This window comes from Chelonia mydas, chromosome 14 (genome assembly GCF_015237465.2).
Source record: "Chelonia mydas isolate rCheMyd1 chromosome 14, rCheMyd1.pri.v2, whole genome shotgun sequence".
Lineage (NCBI taxonomy): Eukaryota > Metazoa > Chordata > Testudines > Cheloniidae > Chelonia > Chelonia mydas.
The window spans coordinates 31888475-31912195 of record NC_051254.2 but is presented as its reverse complement, the minus strand read 5'-3'; the positions used below and the strand labels follow the sequence as shown (position 1 = coordinate 31912195).

The following is a 23721-nucleotide window of genomic DNA, read 5'->3' as shown; positions in this document are numbered from 1 at the left end:
GTACTCAGCCCATTAGGGGACTGAGAGCCTGGCAATCTAATCACTAGGCTTCCCCACCACCCGAGCCCCTGTTACAAATGGGAATCTCAGAAAGTGGAACAGGAAAGGGGGGAAACAAATTAAAATATCTGGGATAATTAAAATATTGGGATAATTGTAAAATCAGGATCTAAATCCTTCCCAAAACATTTCCCTAGAAGGGGGATGGAGGGGGGAGAGAGAGACACCAATTCTGCTTCCAGATCCCATCCGAACATTCAAAGGCAGGCAGCTACTCCCAGGGGTCAGTGAGGGTGGGTGGGAAGTCACGAGCGACATCTGCCATGCGTATACACCACCTGCTGGGGACAATCCTGACCGGGGGACAGAGACCTGGAGATGCTCACAGGGCCTCTGTGAGAATCGCAGCTGTTTACATACAAGGAGGGCCATCTCTCCCTGGCAGCCACAGCCCTGGAGCTGGGGAAAGTCGCCTCTTTCTCAGGCCACTGAAGCCCTGCATGTCCCAAATTCCCCCCACCTCCTCTTCTCAACCCACTGCCCCCTCCCACCTACCCCCTATTCCCCCCAAGGCCGCCACCTCACCTTACATGTGCATCTTCTCCAGGGTCCAGGCACTTAATTAGTGGAGACACACCTGCATGGCTCCACTAATTAGGTGGGTGACCCTTCGTTCTCTTGTGTGAGGTCGTCCAGATGCGCACCTTAGAGGGAACTATCCGTGGACCACCTGAATGGAGCTCGTGGACCACAGTTTGATAACCTCTGATCTAGACCACCCCTGACACGTGTTAGGAGATTTTTAAGAGTAGGTTAGACAACAATGGAGAGTCCACAACGTCCCTAGGCAATTTATTCCAGTGGTTAACTACCCTGAAAGTTAAGAATTTTTTCCTAATGTTGAACCTAAACTACCCTTGCTGCAATTTAAGCCCATTGCTTCTTGTCCTATCCTCAGAGGTTAGAGAGAACAATTTTTTTCCCTCCTCCTTGTAACAACCTTTTATGTACTTGAAAACTGTTATGTCCCCTCTCAGTCTTCTCGTCTCCAGACTAAACAACCCTCCCCCCCCCCCTTTTTTTTTTTTTTTTTAAATCTTCCCTCATAGGTCATGCTTTCTTGACCTTTAATAATTTTTGTTGCTTTTCTCTGGTCATTCTCCAATTTGTCCACATCTTTTCTGAAATGTGGTGCACAGAGCTGGGCACAATACTCCAGCTGAGGCCTAATCAGCACAGAGTAGAGCAGAAGAATTCTTGTGTCTTGCTTACAACATTCCTGCTAATACATCACAGAATGATGTTTGCTTTATTTATTTTTGCAGCAGTTACACTGTTGACTCATTTAGCTTGTGATCCACTATGACCCCCAGATCCCTTTCCACAGTAGTCCTTCCTTGACAGTCATTTCCCATTTTGTATGTGTGCGACTGACTGTTCCTTCCTAAATGGAGTACTCTGCATTTGTCCTTACTGAATTGCATCCTATTCACTTCAGACCGTTTCTCCAGTTTGTCCAGATCATTTTGAATTTTAATCTTACCCTCCAAAGCACTTGCAACCCCTCCCAGCTTGGTATTGTCCGCAAACTTTATAAGTGTCCTCTACATGCCATTATCTAAATCATTGATGAAGTTGCTGAATGAAACCAGATCCAGAACTGATCCCTGCGGGACCCCCTCAATATGCCCTTCCAGCTTGACCATGAAACACTGATAGCTACTCTCTGAACAGCTTTCCAACCAGTTGCGCACCCATCTTATTGTAGCTCCATCAAGGTTGTATTTCCCTAGTTCCTTTATGAGAAGGTCATGCGAGACTGTATAAAAAGTCTTAGTACAGTCAAAACATAACACATCAATGGCAGATGGCTTCTCCGTCTGTTTAACCAATTCCTCACCTGTGTGGCTGTTTCTCTGGATCTCCCTTTCCTCAGAGTCCTGGAGATCTTGGACCCATGTCTCTTCCCTGGGAGATCACAAGTTTGGGAATGGAAAATCCTGCTCCAGACAAAGAAAACACGTGAGACCAAGATTTTACACTTATTCTAAGACACAGTTGTTTCCAGATGTACTAGCTGGGTGGGTGTGACATACCTGGGTACAATCCAGACTAATGAGTAGCTGTGTCACCCCTGCTCTGTAACCTTGGGTGCCTTACAATGCCTTCCTGCAGTAGCATCCACCAGGGCCACACACAAACAGCCTACCAGCATGCAAATCACACCATGAGAGAGAGAGTGTGTAATTGCAAACTGCCAGGTACACTTGGTTACACTCAGACTCTCACCAGCCTTGGTTATACTTCAGTGTGACACCCATGCACCCCCAGTCTTAGATTTCCCCCCAGAAATGTATGCCCTGTACTACCCAGCCCTCTCCTAGACAATACAAATAAAATAAGTCCTTTATTCCTTTAAGGAATATGACTGCTTATTACATTAAATAAAGTACCCAGACACTCCAACTTAAAACCTTTCTCTTTGTAGTTAATAAACTTGTTTTACTGTTTTATCCAATCTAATGTGTTTAAGTGAATACAAGTAATGAGGCATAAAAGTGAGAAATGACTACAAGAAAAATAAAGAGATGACACTTTCTCACATCTAACAATAATCTATGTTAGATCTGAAGCAAAGTTTCTCACCACATGCTTCCAGCAGTGTTCCTGACCAACCTTCGGGTCAGGACCCGTCCCCCATAATACAACGGCTATGGTCTTTGTCTGCTCAGGTGCAAAGAGTGAGATGAATGGGGGGAGGGGGGGAAGGTTTCTTGGGGTGTCTGCCCCTCCTTTTCACAGTCTTATTCCCCCTTTGAGAAGCATTTCCAGCTGAGAACCAGGAGACAAAGCGTCTGTGTGGAAGGATTTTCTCTGCTGCTTTTTTTCCTCACCTGTTTGCACTCCCTTCCAGCTTGATGACTCTAGTTACTGCTTAAATGCTAATGAAGCAAAGCACACATTCCTTTGTTTAGGACAGACCGGTTTGCCAACTTCTGCTATGGTTTGGAACATGTGTTAACAACATCCTACAAGAAAATCTTAATTTTACATACAATGTTGCCACATATTTTATCAAGACAACACTGACCACCAAATTATGAATTTTCAAAAGACACCTCAAAAATCATACTTTGTACAAAAATTATTCCAGTAGGGTGTAGGGTATGAACACAGGAGTGTATTCCATCACTGGTATAAACCAAAGGGATTGGAAACCATTCCTGGAGACCCTTTGAGGAGGTCAGATGGTTCCTTGGAGACTTGAGGTTCCCCCTTATAGGAGATTGAGGGTCCTCCACATATCGAGGGATGTTATGACGCAGGCACAGCACAGGTCTTCAACCTCTTATCCCCACTTCTAGCCCTGCTGAGGTCAGAGCCCTGACCAGTCACAGGCAGGGCTGGAAATTACCCCTCCCCACAGAGAGCAGGGAACCTCCTTGGGGAGTTGGGAAATTTCCCAGAGCTTTCATTAAAAATGAACACAATTTCTGCTGTGAAAGTGCGATGCCCAGACTTGCCGACTCTGGTGATTTTTATCACGAGTGTCATGATATTTAGTTGGGATTTCAATCCAAAACTCGCACATTTTCCCTTGTGAGACATGGATGCCATTTCCCATTATTGGGGGGTGGGGCGGGAGGAGCTCAAGTCAAATGGCCTTCAAGATGGCCACTGTTTCCCTACAGATTTGTCATGTGGAAGTGAGGCTGCCCCTAATAAAGATGGCCACCAACTACCCTTATTTCCAGTGTGAATGATGTCAGGCTCTTCTCAAGGAATATGGCTGGGGCTCTGTTGTTAGGAGACTAGACAGGAAACTCAAGAGGAAAAGTGGAAATATGGGGAGCTAGAGGGACTCTGAGGGGGTCCAGGAGGATGTGTGGGGGACAAAGAGAGGTTGTGGGGGATTCAGCCAGCAGGAGACTGAGCAGGTGCAGGAGAATAGAGAGTGCAGGGGCATGTGGGGCAGTAGCTGTGAGAGGTGGGAAGCTGTAAATGGAAAGGCAGGTGACTATAGGGACTGGAGAGAAAAGGAGAGTGTGGGGGAGAAGACTGGCTGGGGTAAAGAGGAAACAGAGTCATGATTAAGCAGAGGGATGGAGAAGTCAGAAAGGTAAATCCCAGCAGCAGGAAGGCCACACTTTTCCATGTACGCTGTTGGAGGTGGAGTTTTGTCGATGCAGTGTGATACACACACAGATGGGTATGCACACACACACACACCCACCCACCCCCCGGCAGCTTCATGCATACATCTCTCCCCTACCCCCTGGGCTCAGAAAACAGAAGGCAAATAAAACTGCCACTTTTTTTTTTAAACTTGTGATTTTTAAGTTGAACTGGAGAGAGTACAGTCAACTTCAGAGAATCTGGAAGGGCACTGAAGGAGGAGAATGCCCAAATTATCTTCTCAGAAATATTTCCTGGCCCATAAGCCAAGAAAGACAGGAAGCAGAAGATTCTGGAAGTGAAGCACTGGATAGGTAAGTGGCGTAGGGTTTTGGGTTTGTGGAACATTGTACTACCTTCTGTGGAGTGAAGGGGCTGTACAGGTTGGATGGCTGCATCTCAGCAGAAGGATATAGCTGCAAGGGGACAGGCTGGTCAGAGTATTCAAAAAGGCAGTAAACTAATACCAACAGAGGAGTGTGAAAAGAGGGAACAAATGAGCACTCAGCAAAAAATTAAGAAATTGAGAATAACATTAATCAAGACACCAAGAAATATGAAAAGAAAGAATTTATGAATTGCCTACATACCTATGCTAGGGGCCTGGGTAAAAAAAAAAAAGCAAGAGAAACTGAAATTACTCATTTATGAACACAGATTTGATCTAGATAGCGTTACTGAAACTGGTGGGATGATTCACATGATCAGAGTGTTAAAATCAATGATTATAATCTATTTAGGAAGGACTGAGTAGGCAGAAGGAGAGGGAGCGTGGAACTCTGTCACAAATGGCATTACCCGTTTCTGAGTCACCAACAACTCAGTGCAAATGATCTTAAATGCTTACAGATCAGTGTACTAACAGATAAAGCACAAGATGAGGTACTAGTTGGTGTCTGCTACAGACTACCAATTAACACTTAATGAACAGGATGAATGGCTCCTCAAGCATCTATCTATAACGTGTAGGGAAGAAAGCTGTGTGATCATGAGGGACTTTAATCTGAGTGATATAGGCTGCAGTTCTCATCCTACCAGTACTAAAATGTCATTAGAATTTCTCATTTATACACGACAATTTACTCACTCAAAAGTGTTGCATCCAACATGGGGGAATTCTAGCTGAGACCTCATCTTGACAGATAAATTCCTCTTCATCCCAGCACTAACAATTAGTGGTTACAAACAGAATAAAGTTCAAACCAGTTCTCTCTCTCTCTCCTTGGTGCTTTAACAGGGCCGCTTTCACAAAGCTGAAGATGGTTATGAGCCATATCAGCTGGTAACAATAATTTAAACAGAAAAACGTGAATGACAATGGGAAACTGTTTAGAAACATTTTACTAGACGGCCAAAAAGCCACAATCCCAAAATCGAGAAAGAAGGCTACACTGGTTTAAAAAGGAACAGCCTGGCTTAGCGGGGAAGTGAGAGTATTTTTGAAAACTGAAATATACGCATACATACACAACAAATGGGGAAAAGGGGAGGCTGATAGCAATTAATATGTCAGAAGCTAGGAATTGTATATAATTAATAAGGGAAGCAAAAGTACATAGGGAGAACTCTAAGTTAAGGACAATAAGGAGTTTTTAAAGCTTACAAGGAAGAAAAGCAATCCTATCAATGTTATTAGTCCATTGCTATATGGAATTAGCTGTCAATACTAATACTGAAAAGGCAGAAGTATTCAATAAATATTTTTGTTCCATATTTGGGAAAAAACTGATGATATATTCATATCATCTGATGATAAAATACTGTCCACTCTAACAATAACTTAAAAGAGAATGCTAAACAGCAGCTATTAAAGTTAGACGTTTTAAAATCAGCGCATCTGATTTGATTTAAAAAAAAAAATAAAAAGCTTGGAGCAGTAGAGAAGTTCCAAAGGGCTGGAAGGAAACTAATGTTGTGCCAATATTTTAAAAGGGTAAATGGGGTGACCTGGGTAATTATAGACCTGTCAGCCTGACATCAGTCTTAGGAAAAATAATGGAACAGCTGATGTGGGAATTGATTTCTACAGAATTAGAGGAGGGTAATATAATTAATGTCCATCAACATGGATTTATGAAAAATAGATTTTGTCAAACTTAGGATATTTTTTGATGATTACGAGTTTCATTGATCAAGGTAACCAGGAGCTTTCCTTTGGGGGGAGGGATAGCTCAGTGGTTTGAGCATTGGCCTGCCAAACCCAGGGTTGGGAGTTCAATCCTTGAGGGGACCATTTAGGGGTCTGGGGCAAAAATTGGGGATTGGTCCTGCTTTGAGCAGGGGGTTGGACTAGATGACCTCCTGAGGTCCCTTCCAACCCTAACCTTCTATGATTCTATGTTAATGTTGTATACGTGACTTCTGCAAGTCATTCAACTTGATACCACATGACATTTTGATTAAGAAACTAGAATGATACAAAATCAACATGGCACATTAAATAGATTAAAAACTGGCTAACTGTGTATAATGTCTCTTTAAACAAAAGCTAACTCTCGTAACAAGTGTTTTCTGTCTGATATGTGCCAGGCAAGGATTTGTGAACTTGTTAGAAATTAATAAATAAATTAAAAAAAATAAACTGGCTAATTGATAAGTCTCAAAATGTAATTGTAAACAGAGAATCACCAGAGAACGGGTGTGTTTCTAGTGGAATCCCACAGGGGCTAGTTCTTGGCCCTATGCTATTTAACATTTTTATCAATGACCGGGAAGAAAACAAAATCATTATTGATAAAGTTTGCAGATGACACAAAGATTGGACGAGTGGTAAATAATAAAGAGGACTGGTCATTTTACAGAGATTTGGATCACTTGGTAAACTGGATGTCGGCCAACAAGATGTGTTTCTCCAGTCACATATAAACTCCCGCATCTAGGAACAAAGCAGGCAGTATTTGCAAAATGGGATACTCTTTCAGAGTCTCTGCTTCCCAGGATAAAGATCTGAGGCTCAAGGTAGATAATCAACTGAACGTGAGTTCCCAGTGTGATGCTGTACCTGCTCAAATAAATTGGTTAGTCTCTAAGGTGCCACAAGTACTCCTTTTCTTTTTGCTGTACCTGAAGGATCACATTAGCCCTTTTAATGTATAAACAGGGGAAACTTGAGTAGGAATAGATAGGTTATATTACCTCTCTGTGTGTTACTGGTGCAACTGCTACTTGACTACCATGTCCCATTCTGGTATCCACAGTTCAAGAATGAGGCTGAAAAATTGGAAAGGGCTCAAAGAACCACAAGAATTATTAAAGGACTGGAAAACCTTATAGTGATAGACACAAGGAGCTCAATCCATTTATCTTATCAAACAAATGATTAAGTGGTGATGTGATCCCCATCTACAAGTACTCATATGGGGAACAGAAGTTTGATAATGGGCTCTTCAATCTAGCAGTCAAAAGTACAAGAAGATACAGTGCCTGGAAGCTGAAGCAATAGAAATTCAGACTAGAAATTAGGTGCAAACTTTCTACCAGAGAGCATAATTAAACATTGGGGAAAACTTACGGAAAACTTACTGGAAAAAAAGGTTGCGGATTCTCCAATACTGGAAATTTTAAAATCAAGATCGGTTGCTTTTCTAAAAGATCCACTCTATTTCAATCAGGAATTAATACAGGGAAGTCCTATGGCCTGCATTATACAGAAGGTCTGAGTAGATGATCACAATGGTCCATTATGGCCTCAGAACTTATGAATCTCTGCCTGTCTCCTGACTTTCTGGAGTGATGCTTGGCTTTGGAGTTCTGCGGGTTGGTAGTAGGTCTTTGATAAACCCCTGAACGTGTGGCTGTTTCCTCATAGTGGGTAATTTCTAACTCTTCTTGCTGTGCCTTTCCCATATCTTCCAGCTCCACCTTAAAGAGAATGTAGTGTCCCTATAAATAGTTGTTAGCCTTCACCATGTTCTAGTTTTAGAAAGCTCTAAAAACCTGTCAGAACAGCAGTGAATGTAGTTAGGCTTTGGATAGCTGAACTAGTTAAATAAGTATGGTTATTTGGAACTCAACAGTGCCTGGGGTTTCTACAAGTTTCTCTTTGTTGTGTAAAGAGCAAAAGACACAACAATTGGTTATGCAGATGGGATCGGAACCCAGAGATAGAGTGGAATAGGCAATGACTCCGGAGACCCAGTGGAAGTGAAACAAAAAAGGAAATCACAGCCTGCGATCACTGGGACTGCCAGTAAACTGCTCATTTACTGGGGAGAGAGGGGGGAGAAAAAAGGGTTAATATGTCTGGATGTTTGGAGGAAATGGACTTGTTTGTTCGCTCAATAGAGGACTGGCCCTTGTCTATCAAGGAACTAGAACAGTACCTAATCACTAACTGCCCAAGGAGGAAAAGTTGGTGGTTTTATTAAGTGTAATGGAGGGGCACACAGAGTTCTCAGGGGTAAGAGGGAAATCAGGGACACTGGTAGGGACCCGATAATCACTTACCTGTGCCTGTTACACTGCAGCCATTTCCCTTCACTATCCCCAGGGACAGTGGGAAAATCTGGAGTGAAACCTGGATGTTACTTTCCAGCCTATCAGGGTGAAAAGGACAGAGCGAAAGATTCAGAAGGGGGCTTTAGACAATTTGACACACTGGTTCACCCCCCTCCCCTTCCCTGCAAACAGATGTTCTGCATTCTGCCACACTGCAAAAACGCTGGGGCATTTTTCTAAACCCATCAACACATAATTAAACCCTCCCAGAACCAAATACTAGAAAAGAACAAAATCAAAACAGCTGCATTGGGGTTCCCCCTGAGATTGTCTCCCAGGGCAGTAGCAGGGACCAGGCAGAGGTAGGAACTGACTTTTCCGGCCTCTGTTCCTTATCTTGTGCAATGAGAAGTGAATCTAAAGTCAACAGACCTGGGCAGGTTTAGGAGCCTGTAACTTCTCTCCCCACTTGCTTCTCCTTTCCCACACTTTTTCTCCCCCCCTTTCACTCCCCTTCCCCCTCCGGACAGGAGATCTGGTTGCTGTTTTGTTGCGGCCATGTCTACTCTGCAGAACTGATGCGTACATAGACCTTTAGTGTAGAGGCAGCAGGAGTGTTTCTTCCGCTGCAGGAACCCCACTTCTCTCGATAGCCGTGCCAACAGAAACACTTTGTCGGCACAGCTGTGTCGACCCTGGGGGTTTTCTCGGCATGGCTATGTTAGTCCGGGGTGTGGAAGAAACCACACAACTTTGTCACGGTAACCTTTAAGCTGGCTCGGCTGGCTGCAGGCGCTCAGGGGGGCAGAGCCTGGGGGGTCGGGGGGGCAGAGCCTGGGGGAGGTCAAGGGGGGCAGCAGCAGCAGCAGCTCCGGGACTCGCAGACCCCCGCCCCCCGGGAGCAAAGCTGGGGCGAGGAGGGGCCGTTGGTGCGGAGTCACTTTCCTGCCCGGCCCCAGCCCTTTCCCCGGGTCTCTCCCCTCACCTGCAGGCTCCGGCTCAGGGGCTGGTATCGGCAGAGGTCGGGGCTGCCCCAGGGGCTGGTTCCAGCCCCCGGAGAAAGTCCCCCGGCTGGCCCCGAGGGGCGCTAGGGAAGGGCTCTCCCCGCACACACCCCGCTGGGGAGCAGCAGCTCAGCCCGGGCTCCCGGCTCGCTATGGAGGCGGCAGCAGCGTCGCCTGCGCTGCCTGACCCAGGAAGCTCAAATTGCAGATATCCTGGATTCCTTGGCAGCCCGAGTTAAAGGGCCAGCGCAGCCCGCCCGTCCCCAGCCCCCGCACCACCCAGAGCCCTCTGGTGGCAGGAGCTGATGAATCCTGCCCCCCTCCCGCGCTCTGCCCTGGGGATGAAAGCGTGGCCCAGGAGGGATCCAGCCAGAATCTTTTTCCCAACCCTGGGAACGTGTCCTACAGAGCAGCATCCCCTGCTGCCCGCCAGGGCTGTGTCTCATCTCAGGGGGTCTCTTTGATGGGGGGACTCTCTCGAGCGATGGGCTCTCTGGTCCCCAGAGCATCTCCCCAGATTCCCACTCAGACCGCAGCGCCGCTAGGAGAAGGGAGGTGAACACTCCCTCACCAGCCGCCTTGCAAAGGGCACCCAGACGGACAGGCACACCTTCAGCAGGAGCTGGGGGGACAGATGGTAAATGATTTAAACAAAAAACAAAAAACAGTATGGCACAAAACAAATGGATTGAAAACTGGCTAGCTGAGAGGTCTCAGAATTGTATAGTGAGGAACCATCACTGAGTCGGTGTGTTTCTGGTGGCATCCCGCAGGGATCAGTTCTTGGCCGTACCCTACTTCAGGTTTTCACCAGCGAGCTGGAAGAAAACCAAAAAGTATCACCCATAAAGTTTGCAAATTGCAAGGAAGGGGGGCAGTAAATATCAAAGAGGACAGGTTGCTGACAGAGAGCGTCTGGGTGGCTTGGTGAGCTGGCTGCAAGCAAACAATTTATGTTTTAATATGGCCAAATGCAGAGTTATGAATCTAGAACCAAAGAATGTAGGCCACACTTGCAGGATGGGGCGCTGTCTCGTGGGAAGCAGGAACTCTGTGAAAAAAAGACTTGTGGGACATGGTGGACAATCAGCTGAACCTGAGCTCCCAGGGCAATGCTGTGGCCAAAAGGGCTAATGCAATCCTTGGATGTATAAACAGGAATATCCAGTAGGAATAGGGAGGTTGTGTTACCTCTGTATTTGGCAGTGATGCAACCGCTGCTGGACTATTGTGTTGATAAACTGGAGAGTGTTCAGCGAAGAGCTGTTGAATGATTAAAGGACTGGAAAACAAGCTGTAGAGTGATGGAGTGAGCTCCTGGGGTCTATTTTTGCTTTGCAAAGGGAAGGTTAAGGGGTGTCTTGATCACAGTCTATAGGTACCTACGTGGAGAACAGAAATGTGATACAGGGGGGCTCTTCATGTTGCCAGACAAAGGTGTAACAAGATCTAATGGCTGGAAGGTGAAGCCAAATGCAGACAAGAAACAAGGTGCAATTGTTTAACAGTGAGGGTTATTAGCCAGGGGGGAAATCTACTAATTTTTCAATCAAGACTGGCTGTTTTTGAAACCATATGCTCTAATTCAAGCAGGAATTAATCTGAGGAAGTTCTATGGCTTGTTATAGAGGAGGTGGGACTAGGTGATCACAATTGTCCCTCCTGGCCATGTAATCAATGAATCTATGTAAAGCTTCCCCATAGAGACCAGCCCTCAACCTATTTGGAAATCAGTTGAGAGTAGGATTGCCAGGTGTCCAGTTTTCAAAGCGAGTCTGCTGCATCCCATCAGCACATCTGACCAGACACTAAAACTCCGGTTTGGATGCAGTAACTGGCCTCTACTATTGGGGGGCAGGACGAGCAGCAGCTGTGGCTGGAGCCCCATGGAGGAGCTGCTCAGCTGCTGATGCCTGACAGAGAGCCGTGGCTGGCTTCCTGATGGGGCTGCAAGAAGTAGGTGCCACCGTCCGGGGGAGAATCCTATTCACCACCTCCCTTCTGCCCCGCCATGCCCTGATTGCCCCAGCCCTGGCTCCTGGGACTCGCCCCTCCCCACATGTGGCCCCTTGCTCCAGGGACCCGCCCCCACGTGTCCCAGCTCCTTGCTTTGGGGACCAACCCCCCTGGCTCTGCTGTGCCCCAGTTGGGCAGGTGGGCAGGCTCCACATCAGCTCCTCCCAGCCTGACTCTGCAGGCAGCAGGTGAGTCCTGGGAGACCGGGGAATGAGGGGGGAATAAAGGAGGGAAGGAGAGTGAAGAGTGAGTGACAGAGGGTGGGGGGAGAGGGGGGAGGCCTCAGGGGAAGGAGCTGGGCAGGGCAAGGGTGTTCAGTTTTCAGCAATTAGAAAATTGGCAACCCTAATTGTAACGCTGAAGGTGAGGACCAGGAGCAGCAGGGGAGACCTGAGATCTAAAAGCACTGTGTGTTGCTATTTCTTCCTCTCCCTTCTAACCCTTGTTCATTTCCAATCATTCCCCTTTTCTTCTATTTTCCTCCTTTTGTTACTTTCACTCTGTTTTTGCCCCCTTCACACAGCCACATTTTCTGTCTCTCACACTCACCACAGTCTCTGAGTCCACACAGCCCTTGGGGCTCTCATCTGTCCCTGGGCTTCGTCTCTGCCCATTGGGTCTCTCAGACCCACCCCACCGGGACTCTGATCCACCCTCTCTGAGCTTTCAGTCCCCTCCTGGGACTCTAAGGATCATCATACCCCTGACAGAGCTCTGGGAGACAGACTTTGCACACACACAAAAATGATTAGGAATTTATTTGTATAAAATAAAACAGATTCATGTAAAAATTTCAATGAGACATAAAAGACTCACCCAAAACCTGAATTTCATGAAACATGAGTCCCTGCCCCACCCCACTGTCCAGAAACAAGAAAATCCCTCCCAGGGTAATTATTTCAGGAATAATCCCAGAGTGTCACAATCTCCGATGAGTCCCTGCCTGAAAACAGGGATAAGGGATTCCAGCTACCGTCCTTCCCTTCCATTCAGTAATACACTCCCCCTGACAGAAAGAGCTGGGAAGGCACCAGAGAACATCAAATACTAAAAATCATGGATTACATCAGAAAGGCTGAGGTGTGTAATGCCATTTTTTTGCTTTAGTATTCACTTTTGTGACCACATAGTTAACATAATTAATATTAACGGCAAGAGAGGAGTGCAAGCCAAAAAAAGGAAAGAACAAGTTAAAGAATAGTTAGATAATAGTATTCAAATGGGGCTGTCCTGATGAAATTTACTCTAAGGTACTTTAAGGAACTAGCTGAAGCAGTCTCTGAATCATTAGTGAGTATCTTTGAGAACTTGTGGTGGGTGGGTGAGGTCCCAGAACACTGGAGTAAGGCAAACATTGTAGCTATCATTAAAAAGGGAAACAGAGGACTGGGGGAACCATAAACCAGTTACACTAACTTCATTAACTGGAAAGATACTGGAACGAATTATTAAACAATCAATTTGTAAGCACCTACTGGATAATAGGATAAGAAATAGCCAACATGGATTTGTCAAAAATTTCAAAAAGGCTTTGACAAGGTCCCTCACCAACAGCTCTTAAGCAAAGAAAGCTGCCACGGGATAAGAGGGAAGATCCTCTCGTGGATCAGTAACTGGTTAAAAAATAGGAAACAAAGAGTAGGAATAAATGGTCAGTTTTCAGAATGGAGAGAGGTTAAGTAGTGGTGTCCCCCAGGGGTCTGTACTGGGACCAGCACCGTTCCACCCATTCATAAATGATCTGGAAAAAGGGGTAAACAGTGAGGTGGTAAAATTTACAGATGATAAAAAAACTACTCAAGATAATTAAGTCCGCAGCAGACTGCGAAGAATAACAAAGGGATCTCACAAAACTGAGTGACTGGGGAACAAAATGGCAGATGAAATTCAGTGTTGATAAATGCAAAATAATGCACATTGGAATACATAATCCCAACCATTGGAGTCTGTTTTTGAAGTTTTGAATAGACTCCAACGAGAGACTGCTGAATTGGAATTAATCTGCAAACTTGATACAATTAACTTAGGTTTCAATAAAGACTGGGAGTGGATGTGTCATTACACAAAGTAAAACTATTTCCCCACGTTTATTCCCCCCCACCCCCACTGTTCCTCACACGTTCTTGTCAACTGCTGGAAATGGCCCACCTTGATTATCACTACAAAAGGTTCCCCCCCCCCGCCCCCCTGCTGGTAATAGCTCACCTTACCTGATCACTCTTGTTACAGTGTGTATGGTAACACCCACTGTTTCATGTTCTCTGTGTATATAAAATCTCCCCACTGTATTTTCCACTGCATGTATCCAGTGAAGTGAGCTGTAGCTCACAAAAGCTTATGCTCAAATAAATTTGTTAGTCTCTAAAGTGCCACAAGTACTCCTTTTCTTTTTTCAATGTGCAGTGGCAGTCAAAAAAGCAAACAATGTTGGAAATCATAAGGAAAGGGATAGATAATAAGACAGAAAATATCATATTGCCTCTATATAAATCCATGGTACGCCCACATTTTGAATACTGTGTGCAAATCTGGTCACTCCATCTCAAAAAAGATATATTGGTATTGGAAAAGGTACGAAAAAGAGCAACAAAAATGATAAGTGTATGGAACGGCTTCTGTGTGAGGAAAAATTAATAAGGCTGGACTTTTCAGCTTGGAAAAGAGACAACTAAGGGGGGATAGGATAGAGGTCTATAAAATCACAACTGGTGTGGAGAATGTAAATAAGGAAGTGTTTACTCCTTCTCCCAACACAAGAACTAGGGGGTCACCAAATGAAATTAATAGGCAGCAGGTTTAAAACAAACAAAAGACCTATTTCTTCACCCAACGCACTGTCAACCTGTGGAACTCTTTGCCAGAGGATGTTGTAAAGGCCAAGACTATAACAGGGTTCAAAAAACAACTAGATAAGTTAATGATGGATAGGTCCATCAATAGCTATTAGCCAGGATGTGCAGGGGTGCAAAACCATGCTCTGAAGTGTCCCTAGCCTCTGTTGCCAGAAGCTGGGAATAAGCAACAGGGGATGGATCACTGGATGGTTACCTATTCTGTCCATTCCCTCTGAAGCATCTGGCACTGGACACTGTCGGAAGACAGGATACTGGGCTAGATGGACCACTGGTCTGACCCGGTATGACTGTTCTTAAATGATACCAAACCAATCTAATTTCCTCTTTGACAGAGTTACTGGTCTAGTAGCTAGGGGGAAAGCAGTAGATGTGATACATCTTGTACTCCTGACGCAGGGGCGGGCAAACTTTTTTGGCCTGAGGGCCGCATCGGTTTTCTGAAATTGTATGGTGGGCCAGTTAGGGGTGGCTGTGCCTCCCCAAAAAGCCAGGCGTGGCCCGCCCCCATCCAACCACCCCTTCTCCCTGACCACCCCCAGACTCCCCACCCCCATTCAACCCCCTGTTCCCTGCCTTCTGACTGCCCTGACCCCTATCCACACCCCCGCCCCCTGACCACCCTCCCCGAACTCCTCTGCCCTCTATCCAACCCCCCTGCTCTCTGCCCCCTTACCGCGCCACCTGGAGCACCGGTGGCTGGCGGCGCAGCTGCACCAGGACAGGCAGCTGCACTGCCCGGCTGGAGCCAGCCACACACTGCACAGCACAGAGCACTGGGTTAGGCCAGGCTCTGCAGCTGCACTTCCCCAGGAGCTTGCAGCCCCGCTGCCCAGAGCATTGTGCCGGCAGCGCAGTGAGCTGAGGCTGCATGGGAGGGGGAACAGCAGGGGAGGGGCCGGGGGCTAACCTCCCAGGCCAGGAGCTCAGGGGTCGGGCAGGAGGGCCCTGTGAGCCGGAAGTGGCCCACGGGCCGTAGTTTGCATGCCTCTGTCCTGATGGAATTCTGCGCATCTGTGTAGGTGCAGAATTCTTTTGGTTCACAGTTTTCTGTGCTCCCCGCTCAGAAAAATGCAGAAGAAATATGCGGGGGACACACACCTCTTCCCTGGCAGTGCAGGCAGAGCATCTGTCCCAGCATGCCTAGAGTAGCTGTCAGAGATGCAAATCACTGCGGGGGAGGGAGGCTGGGCATGCATGCCTGCGGGGGGGACGTTCGTTACCGTCAAGAGGCAGGGCTGGGCGCACGTGAGCAAACAAGCGGGAGAGACTCTGGCCTTGGCTACATTTGCGAGTTACAGCACAATAAAGCCGCCCAGAGCGCTCTAACTCACTCCCCATCCACAGTGGCAAGGCACGTAGAGTGCTCTGACTCCCTGGCTAGAACGCTGCTGGTACTCCACCTCCCCGAGAGGGATAAGGTTTGCTGCGTATTGGGTGAGACGCTACAGCGTCAGTGTGAACGAGGAGTTACTTTACAGCTCTCTGATTGCCCTCCGGAAAGGTCCCATTAACTGAAGTGGCTTCTCTTGTCTTTGTTGTGAACTCCGGCAGGAATGCGGAAGTGGCCCTTTCAAAGCTCTGTTTTGGAGTGCTGGCTGCTTATCATCTCCGAGAAAAAAACAAACAGCTAATGTTTGCTTTGAGAGAGGGAGAGGGAGAGGCAGGGGGAGGGGTCTGTACTTACAAGACAGCATGCTGATGCACTCTCAGCACCCCAAAAACCCACTCTCTCCCCCCACATACACACAACACACTCCACCCTACTCCCTCCCCATTTGAAAAACACACTGCAGCCACTTGAACGCTGGGATAGCTGCCCATAATGCACAGCTCCCAATGTAGCTGCAAGTGCTGCAGATGTGGCCCCACCAGTGCGCTTTCAGCTGTCAGTGTGGACACACTGGAGCGCTTTCCCTGCTACGCTGTACGAAGGCTGGTTTAACCCAAAGTGCTCTACATCTGCAAGTGTAGCCAAGCCCTCTGTCCCTCTTCCTTTCTCCTGCAGAGTGCCCGGCGTGGAGGGGTAGGGCTTTTTGTTAGGCAGGAGGCAGGCTCTGTCCCCTGAGGCAGAAATGTAGCAGCCTGCCTGCCTATGTTCCTTCACTGCAATGAAGCAAGCAGCTATTTTGCCAGGTTTGGAAATGCAATCAGCCAGTGCTATCCCTTAAATTGCCTGGAGGCTCATTTTATAGAAGATCACAGGGATTGGATTGAAACAAAATTCAGTCAGTTTTTATTTGAGAGGGGATAAGGCGTGGAAGAAGAAGAGTGTTCTTTCTGTGCAAAACTGTTTCAACGTTTGAAACAAAACACTGTTCTTGATGGGGAAAAACAACATTGTTAATGGTGCTATTGATAGTTGATCTCATTTTCTGAGGCAGAAATATAGCAGCCTGCCTGCATAGTAATGTGGTTAATGTTTCTATTGTTAGTTAACTGTTCCCATTCTCAGTCAATTACCCCAGGAGCATAAAACCTATGAACATTTTAAGGCTCCTTTACATTGCCAGAGTGATGTAAAGGAGCCTTATTATAAAGGACAGTAAGGAAATCCTCAGCTAGGAAGATCTATGTGCTTTCTCACTTTTTTCCTGTGCCAAAGTGACACAATGGGGTTAGATTATAGCTCAGGATTTATTTTACATACCCATTTAAAAAAAAAAAGACTTTGAGGGCAAATAAAACATTTATCAAGCAGTTAATAAAATGTCAGGACAATCAGAACCAAGCACTTCCCAAAGTACCCAGCCAGGTCCAGATGAAGTTACCAAATGACAAACGGATATTCATTCTTTTGCATGACATGGACAGCCTTCACATCATGCATCAAAACTGCTACACCAGCTTCTCGTGCTCGAGAATTCCCTACAAAATTGCATGTGGATGGGGACAAATTATTTTGAATATCCTGCAATGTTGTTCTCAATCATGACTGACTGTCTGTTATTGTGGATCTTTTTGCATTAAAAAAATGCATTATTTTGACAAATAAAATATGCAGAATTTTAAAATATTGTGTGCAGAATTTTTTTTTTTTTTGGCGCAGAATTCCCCCAGGAGTAATCTTGATTTTAATAAGGTTTATGACACAGTCCCACATGACATTCTCATAAGCAAACTAGGAAAATATAATTTCATCTAGACCACTATACGATGGGTGCAAAACTCTTTGAAAGGCCATACTCAGAGAGTAGTTATCAATGGTTCATACTCAAATATGAGGAACATATCTAGTGGGGTCCCTCAGATCAGTCCAGGATCTGGTACCATTCAATATTTTCATTAATGACTGGGATAACAGAATGGAGAATATGCTTATAAAATTTGTGAATGACACCTAGAAGGGAGGGATTTCTAGCACTTTCGAGGACAGGATTAGATTTCAAAATGACCTTGACAAATTGGAGAATTGGTCTGAAATAAAGTCAGTAAAGACAAATGCAAAATATTACACTTAGGAAGGAAAAAAAATCAACTGCTTTCCAATAAGGCAGAGGTCCTGAAACTGTGGGGTGCGGAGGAACATTTGGGGGGGTGCGGTGGAGTCCAGGCCAGCCCCCTTTGGGGGTGGGAGGGAACGCCACCCAGCCCTGCTTCACTCCCAGCTCTGCTCTGGTGCTACCCCCAGCTGTGGCCCTGCACCACCCCCAGCCTCAGCCCCTGACCATGGCCCAGTCGTGGCTCCACACCTGGCCCTGGACTAGGCCCCCTTACTCCTGTCCATGCTCCCTCCCTCCCCCCGGGAGCCGCAGCCCCACTCCTGAACCTGGCTCCCAGGGGGAGCAGGGGGGCATGAACAGGGGTAAGGGAGGTCAATACTCTGAAAAATTTGGGGACCACTGCTATTAGCATAGTTAAGCTCTGGAATAGACTTCCAAGGGAGGCTGTGGAATCCCCATCATTGGAGGTTTTTAAGAACAAGTTGGACAAACACCTGTCAGGGATGGTATAGAATCATAGAATATCAGGGTTGGAAGGGACCTCAGGAGGTCATCTAGTCCAACCCCCTGCTCAAAGCAGGACCGATCCCCGACTAAATCATCCCAACCAGGGCTTTGTCAAGCCTGACCTTAAAAACTTCTAGAGAAGGAGATTCCACCACCTCCCTAGGTAACGCATTCCAGTGTTTCACCACCCTCCTAGTGAAAAAGTTTTTCCTAATATCCAACCTAAATCTCCCCCACTGCAACTTGTGACCATTACTCCTTGTTCTGTCATCTGCTACCACTGAGAACAGTCTAGATCCATCCTCTTTGGAACCCCCTTTCAGGTAGTTGAAAGCAGCTATCAAATCCCCCCTCATTCTTCTCTTCTGAAGACTAAAGTATAGGTTTACTGGGTCCTGCCTCAGTGCAGGACACTGGACTAGATGACCTCTCAAGGTTCCTTCCAACCTTGCATTTCTGTGATTCTATAATCCTGTGAATACAGTACACAGTAATAATAATAACAGTGAAACTCGGCCTCTCCTATACTTGCATTCTCCTGAACCATTTCATACACAATAATTAGTGGCCCATCACAACTCTCCAGGGAGTTGGACAACTATTATCTCCATTGTAGGGATGGGAGAAATGGACACAGAGACAAGAGGGGAAGTGACTGGCACTAGCTCACAACCAGGAATCTTAACTCTCATTTCCCCCACCCTCCCCTCTAACCACTAAACCACACTCCCAAAAGGGCATCCCTCAGAGTTCCCACCTCTCTGGGGAATCTCCACCATTAATTCCCCAATCTCCAGCCGCCCCTACCATCCATGACTTCAGAGATGTCCAGTACACTGAGCAGTGCTCTGACATCCTGTTAGTTCAAATCAGCAGCTCTTCCTTCCTTGTAACTACAGCCCGAGAGGGCCCCTTGCTGCTTCCCTGAATAACATTCCCCTATCCCTTCGCGGAGATGCCCTAGGAGCTACAAAGACAACTCAGACAAGAACCGCAATGGGGCATTTATACCTCGCCTCTAAATTAGAAAATATGTGCGTAACCCACAGAAATGTCTCTCTACCAATCCCATCGCCTGCTCACCCCAGACCCTGAAATCACCCAGCTCCTCAGTACCCAGCGTTCTGTTCTTTTCTGCCCCTGCCAACTATCCCCCACTGAAACCCAAACCCTTCATCCACTTGCTGCCCCTGCACAGACTGTCTATCAATGAAGCACATTTACACTTTGCTTCAGGAGAGCACAGACCCATTGTCCCATAGTGAGAGCTCCTGCCACTTGCTAGCCTGTGTGGAGTTTCTGGTGGGACATTAGAGAGACCTTCGCCTTGTAGCTTTTTCCACAGACATAACATTTATAGTTTCTCTTTGCTGTGTGAGCTCTCTGATGTGAAATAAGTTCTGACCTTTGCTTGAAGCTTTTTCGACAGAGAGAACATTTATATGGTGTCTTTCCAGTGTGGGTTTTCTGATGTCTAATGAGGTCAGAGCTCCTAGTGAAGTTTTTCCCACACTCGAGGCAGTTAAAGGATCTCTCTGGCCTGTGCAGTTTTTGGTGTGAAATAACGTGAGCCTTCCGACTGAACCCCTTCCCACACTCAGGGCAGTAATAGGGTTTTTCTCCCGTGTGGATTCTCTGATGATTCATAAGGTCGGAGCTCTGCTTGAAGCTTTTCCCACACTCGAGGCATTTATAGGGTCTCTCTCCGGTATGAATCCTCTGATGTCTAATAACAGCTGAGCTGTCACTAAAGTTTTTTCCACAGTCAGGGCACCTATAGGGTATCTTTCCAGTGTGCATTCTCTGATGTCTAATGAGGTGTGAGTGCCGAGTGAAACTTTTCCCGCACTCAAGGCAATTATAGGGTTTCTCTCCTGTGTGGATTCTCTGATGTTTGTTTAGGTTTGAGCGTTCACTGAAGCCTTTCCCACATTCAAGGCAGTTATAAGGTCTCTCTCCTGTGTGGATTTTCTGGTGTGAAATAAGGGTTGAGCTCCGCTTGAAGCTTTTCCCGCAGTCGGGGCATTTATAGGGTTTCTCTTCTGTGTGCACTCTCTGATGCACAACAAGGGTGGAGCTCCGAGTGAAGGATTTCCCACACTCTGAGCAGTTATAGGGTCTCTCTCCTGTGTGGACTCTCTGATGAACAATCAGGGATGAGATGTTACTGAAGATTTTCCCGCATTCAGGACAGCTATAGGATCTCTCTCCTGTGTGGATTTTCTGATGCACAATGAGATGTGATCTCCGATCAAAGCTTCTCCTGCACTCAGCACATTCATACAGTTTCCCTTTAGTGCAGATTCCTGGCTGGATCATGTCTTCAGGAAGGTCCTTCAAACCAACCCCTTGGTCAGGGGGTTTATCCAATCTCTCCCCAGGGGAGTTTTCCTGCTGCCCCTCTAGCCTGTGCTGATTTTCACAGGCTTCCCCCTGCTCAGGAGTCCAGGAAACTTCCCCTTCAGATCTTCCCGATAGTGTTCTCTGTGCTTCCATTTGCTCAGACCTCCCTGCTGAGGATTCACCTCCTTGTTCTCACTCACCATCCCATCACCTGATGTGACAGAGAGACAATCCAGACATGAGTCATTCCCTGCACTGGAGGAAAGGGAATCTCAGAAAGTGGAAGAGGAAAGGGAGAAACAAATTAAAATACCTGTTGGGAAGATTGAAAAATCAGTTGTATCCTTCCCAAAACCTTTCCCTAGCAGAGAGGTGGGGGACCAGTCCTGCCCCCACAGCCCATCCGAACAGTCAAAGGGAGGGAGCTACTCCCAGGTGTCAGCCAGGGTGGTGGGGAATTCATGAGCAACATCTGCAATATGTATACAACACCTGCCTGGGACAATCCTGGGTGAGATAAGGCAGAACTGGAGGAGCTCACAGAGTTTTTGTTCCCCAGTAATTCCTGCATCAAGCCCATACATTCTTGGGGAGCTACAGTAAATCTTTTCGAAAGACTCAGTTTCTGCTTTAAACACTTCCAGTGACAAGAGAAACCAATCCACACCATTTTGGATTGAATTTCACAGGCCTTTTGTTCCCAGGGGGAGAAAAACAAACAAAGCCTTTTTTAAAAGCTATTTTGAAGTCCTAGGAGTTGTTTAACAGAGATTTATTATTTTTTTTAAAAAAAGAAGGCTTTTTCAAAACAAAATATTTCCTCCAACTCTGAATAACAATACCATTTCCCCCCCCCCCGGTTCCCTCCATGCAGGTAGAACTCTTGGTAAGTATGAGTATCAAAATCAGTTAGTACAAAGTAAAATGTCATACACATGACTTGTTCATACTGCTCTATATACCATACACTGAAATGTAAGTACAGTATTTATATTCCAATTGATTTATTTTATAATTCTATGGTAACAATGAGAAAATTAGCAATTGTTCAGTATCAATGTGCTGTGACACTTTTGTATGATTTTGTAAGTGAGTAGCTTTTAAGTGAGGTGAAACTTGGGGGCTATGCAAGACAAATCAGACTCCTGAAAAGGGTACAGTAGTCTGGAAAAGTTGAACGCTACTGACCTGGAGTCTCCGGTTCAGGAGCCAGTGTGGGTAGAGCCCGGGGCTGCCCCAGGGGCTGGCTCCAGCCACTGGAGAAAGTCCCTCCTGCCTGGGCATAGAGGAGGCTTTAAGGAAGGTTCCCCCCACACAGACCCCACTGGGGGAGCAGCAGCTGCTCAATCCAGGCTTCCAGCTCACTATGGAGACAGCAGCAGCTTCTCACACTGACCACCCAAATGCAGGAGCGGCACAATCTCTGAGCCTCTGTGACAATAATTATTATGTATTGCAGTGCGGAAGTGCCAAAGAGCCTTTAATTCTCCCTACTTCCTGCCTCACCCCTGCCAGCACCGGATACAACAACTGCTCTCAGCAACCCTTTCCTATGTCCCTGAATATCAACTCAGGCAGCCTGCAGCCCTCCCTGGGACCGGCTGTAACCTGAGCTTAGAATGTCAGTCTGCAGAGAAAGGGGTGGGGGAGGGAATTGGGGGTGTGAAATAGACTAAAGTTTGTCTCTCTCTCCAGCAGAGACCTGGAACAGAGCTCTGTGTGGCTCCAGAGCTTGTTTCTCACACCAAAAGAAGTTGGTCCAATAAAAGATATTACCTTACCCACCTTGTCTCTCCAAACTCCAGTATAAGCCCCTTCTGAAATTACCCTACTTGCCCTGCCAGGATGCTCATCTGCATTTTGCTCCTCATGGAGCCATCCTCTGGGGGCAAAAAGGGAAATTGGCTGCTTTGTTGTTACTGAGCAGGCTGGATGGATCTGAACATGCTCAGTAACATCTGCTGAAGCCTCTGCCCTTACTCGCAATCAGAATCTGCTATACACAGTTTTAAATGAGGGGAGAGAGGGGGCAAATTGGTGGGGAGGGATGGGCAGATTTTGTTTTTACAGGGCTCAAAATGTATCCAGAGATGGGTCAAACTGGTGGAGGGAGGGGAAGGGGAGGGGCAGATAGACGGAATCGGGGTTCAGAAAGGGGGGAATGCAGCACCAGACAGGGACGGAGGGGATAAAAAAAAGTTACCATAGGTGGGGTGAGCCATCTGCCATGCTTATCAAAATAGGGTGTGGGCAGCAGAGGGGCTTGTGCTCTTCCCTGGAGAGTCCATCTCAGCAGCCTTTCCCCAGGGCTATGGTGTTAAAGCTGCAGTGTGGCTCAATGCCCAGTTACAGCAGTTCGTCTCTATCTGAAATGATTCACTGAGCTGCCAAAAGAAATTTGATTTTGTTGCCACCATCTTAGGTAGGGTTACCAGATAGCAATTGTGAAAAAACAGGACGGGGGTGCGGGGTAATAGGCACCTGTATAAGAAAAAGTCCCTAAAAATGGGACATCTGGTCACCCTAATCTTAGGGTTTGCCTACACTGGAAAATTTTACCAGTTACATAGGTGCAGTTTTACCAGTACATTTCCCATGTGGACCTTGTTAATTTCAGGGCTTTTTTTCAGTTTAGCTTAAACCCTTTACCAAACGATATAAGCTAAACCACAAAAAATTGTAAAAAGCCACTCTTATACCAGAATAACAGTGTCCACACAGGCAGTTACACTAGTATAACCTTCCAGTGTAGACAAGTCTTAAGTGCTTTTTCTTGTCACCACTTGTGTGTGGAACTTACTTCCCAAATATTCATGAAGGGCACTATGCTATCTTCCTGGAAATTGCTCCTAAAGGAAAAATTCTACTGTAGTTTTACCAAACATAGATACATGGGTTGGGTTAAACCTGTCAAACTGTCTGGCCTGTACCCTTCATTTAAGA

General features: G+C 46.4%; 3 protein-coding genes across 23 annotated transcripts in view; all 3 read right to left on the bottom strand.

Annotated features, from left to right (window-relative positions):
- LOC114020077 (zinc finger protein 239) overlaps positions 1-23721 on the bottom strand; it is a 479276-nt gene that overhangs the window by 4386 nt on the left and 451169 nt on the right. For 2 of the 18 annotated variants that reach the window (XM_043528858.1, XM_043528855.1), the window contains exons 2-3: positions 8623-8711; positions 1901-8037 (exon numbers count right to left, since the gene is read on the bottom strand). The gene's annotated coding sequence lies outside the window, so the exon portion shown is untranslated. Of the gene's footprint in view, positions 1-1900; positions 8038-8622; positions 8712-9199; positions 9850-23721 lie in introns of those variants that run through there. The other 16 variants (XM_037913612.2, XM_043528863.1, XM_037913602.2 and 13 more) reach the window with 15 other exon arrangements.
- Positions 1-23721, bottom strand: part of LOC102945825 (zinc finger protein 436) — a 1196575-nt gene that overhangs the window by 931305 nt on the left and 241549 nt on the right. The window lies entirely within an intron of this gene.
- On the bottom strand, positions 15377-23028 carry LOC122461317 (zinc finger protein 664-like). 3 transcript variants are annotated; one of them, XM_043528845.1, is made up of 2 exons: positions 22555-23028; positions 15377-20989 (listed from the first exon to the last, which is right to left on the bottom strand). In XM_043528845.1, the coding sequence occupies exon 2, from the start codon at positions 20929-20931 to the stop codon at positions 19717-19719; it is 1215 nt and encodes a 404-aa protein (XP_043384780.1). In that variant the 5' UTR covers positions 20932-20989; positions 22555-23028; the 3' UTR covers positions 15377-19716. The 3 variants fall into 3 exon arrangements, with proteins under 3 accessions (XP_043384780.1, XP_037769525.1, XP_043384779.1); XM_037913597.2 differs by having other exon boundaries at positions 22564-23028; XM_043528844.1 differs by lacking the exon at positions 22555-23028 and adding an exon at positions 21967-22484.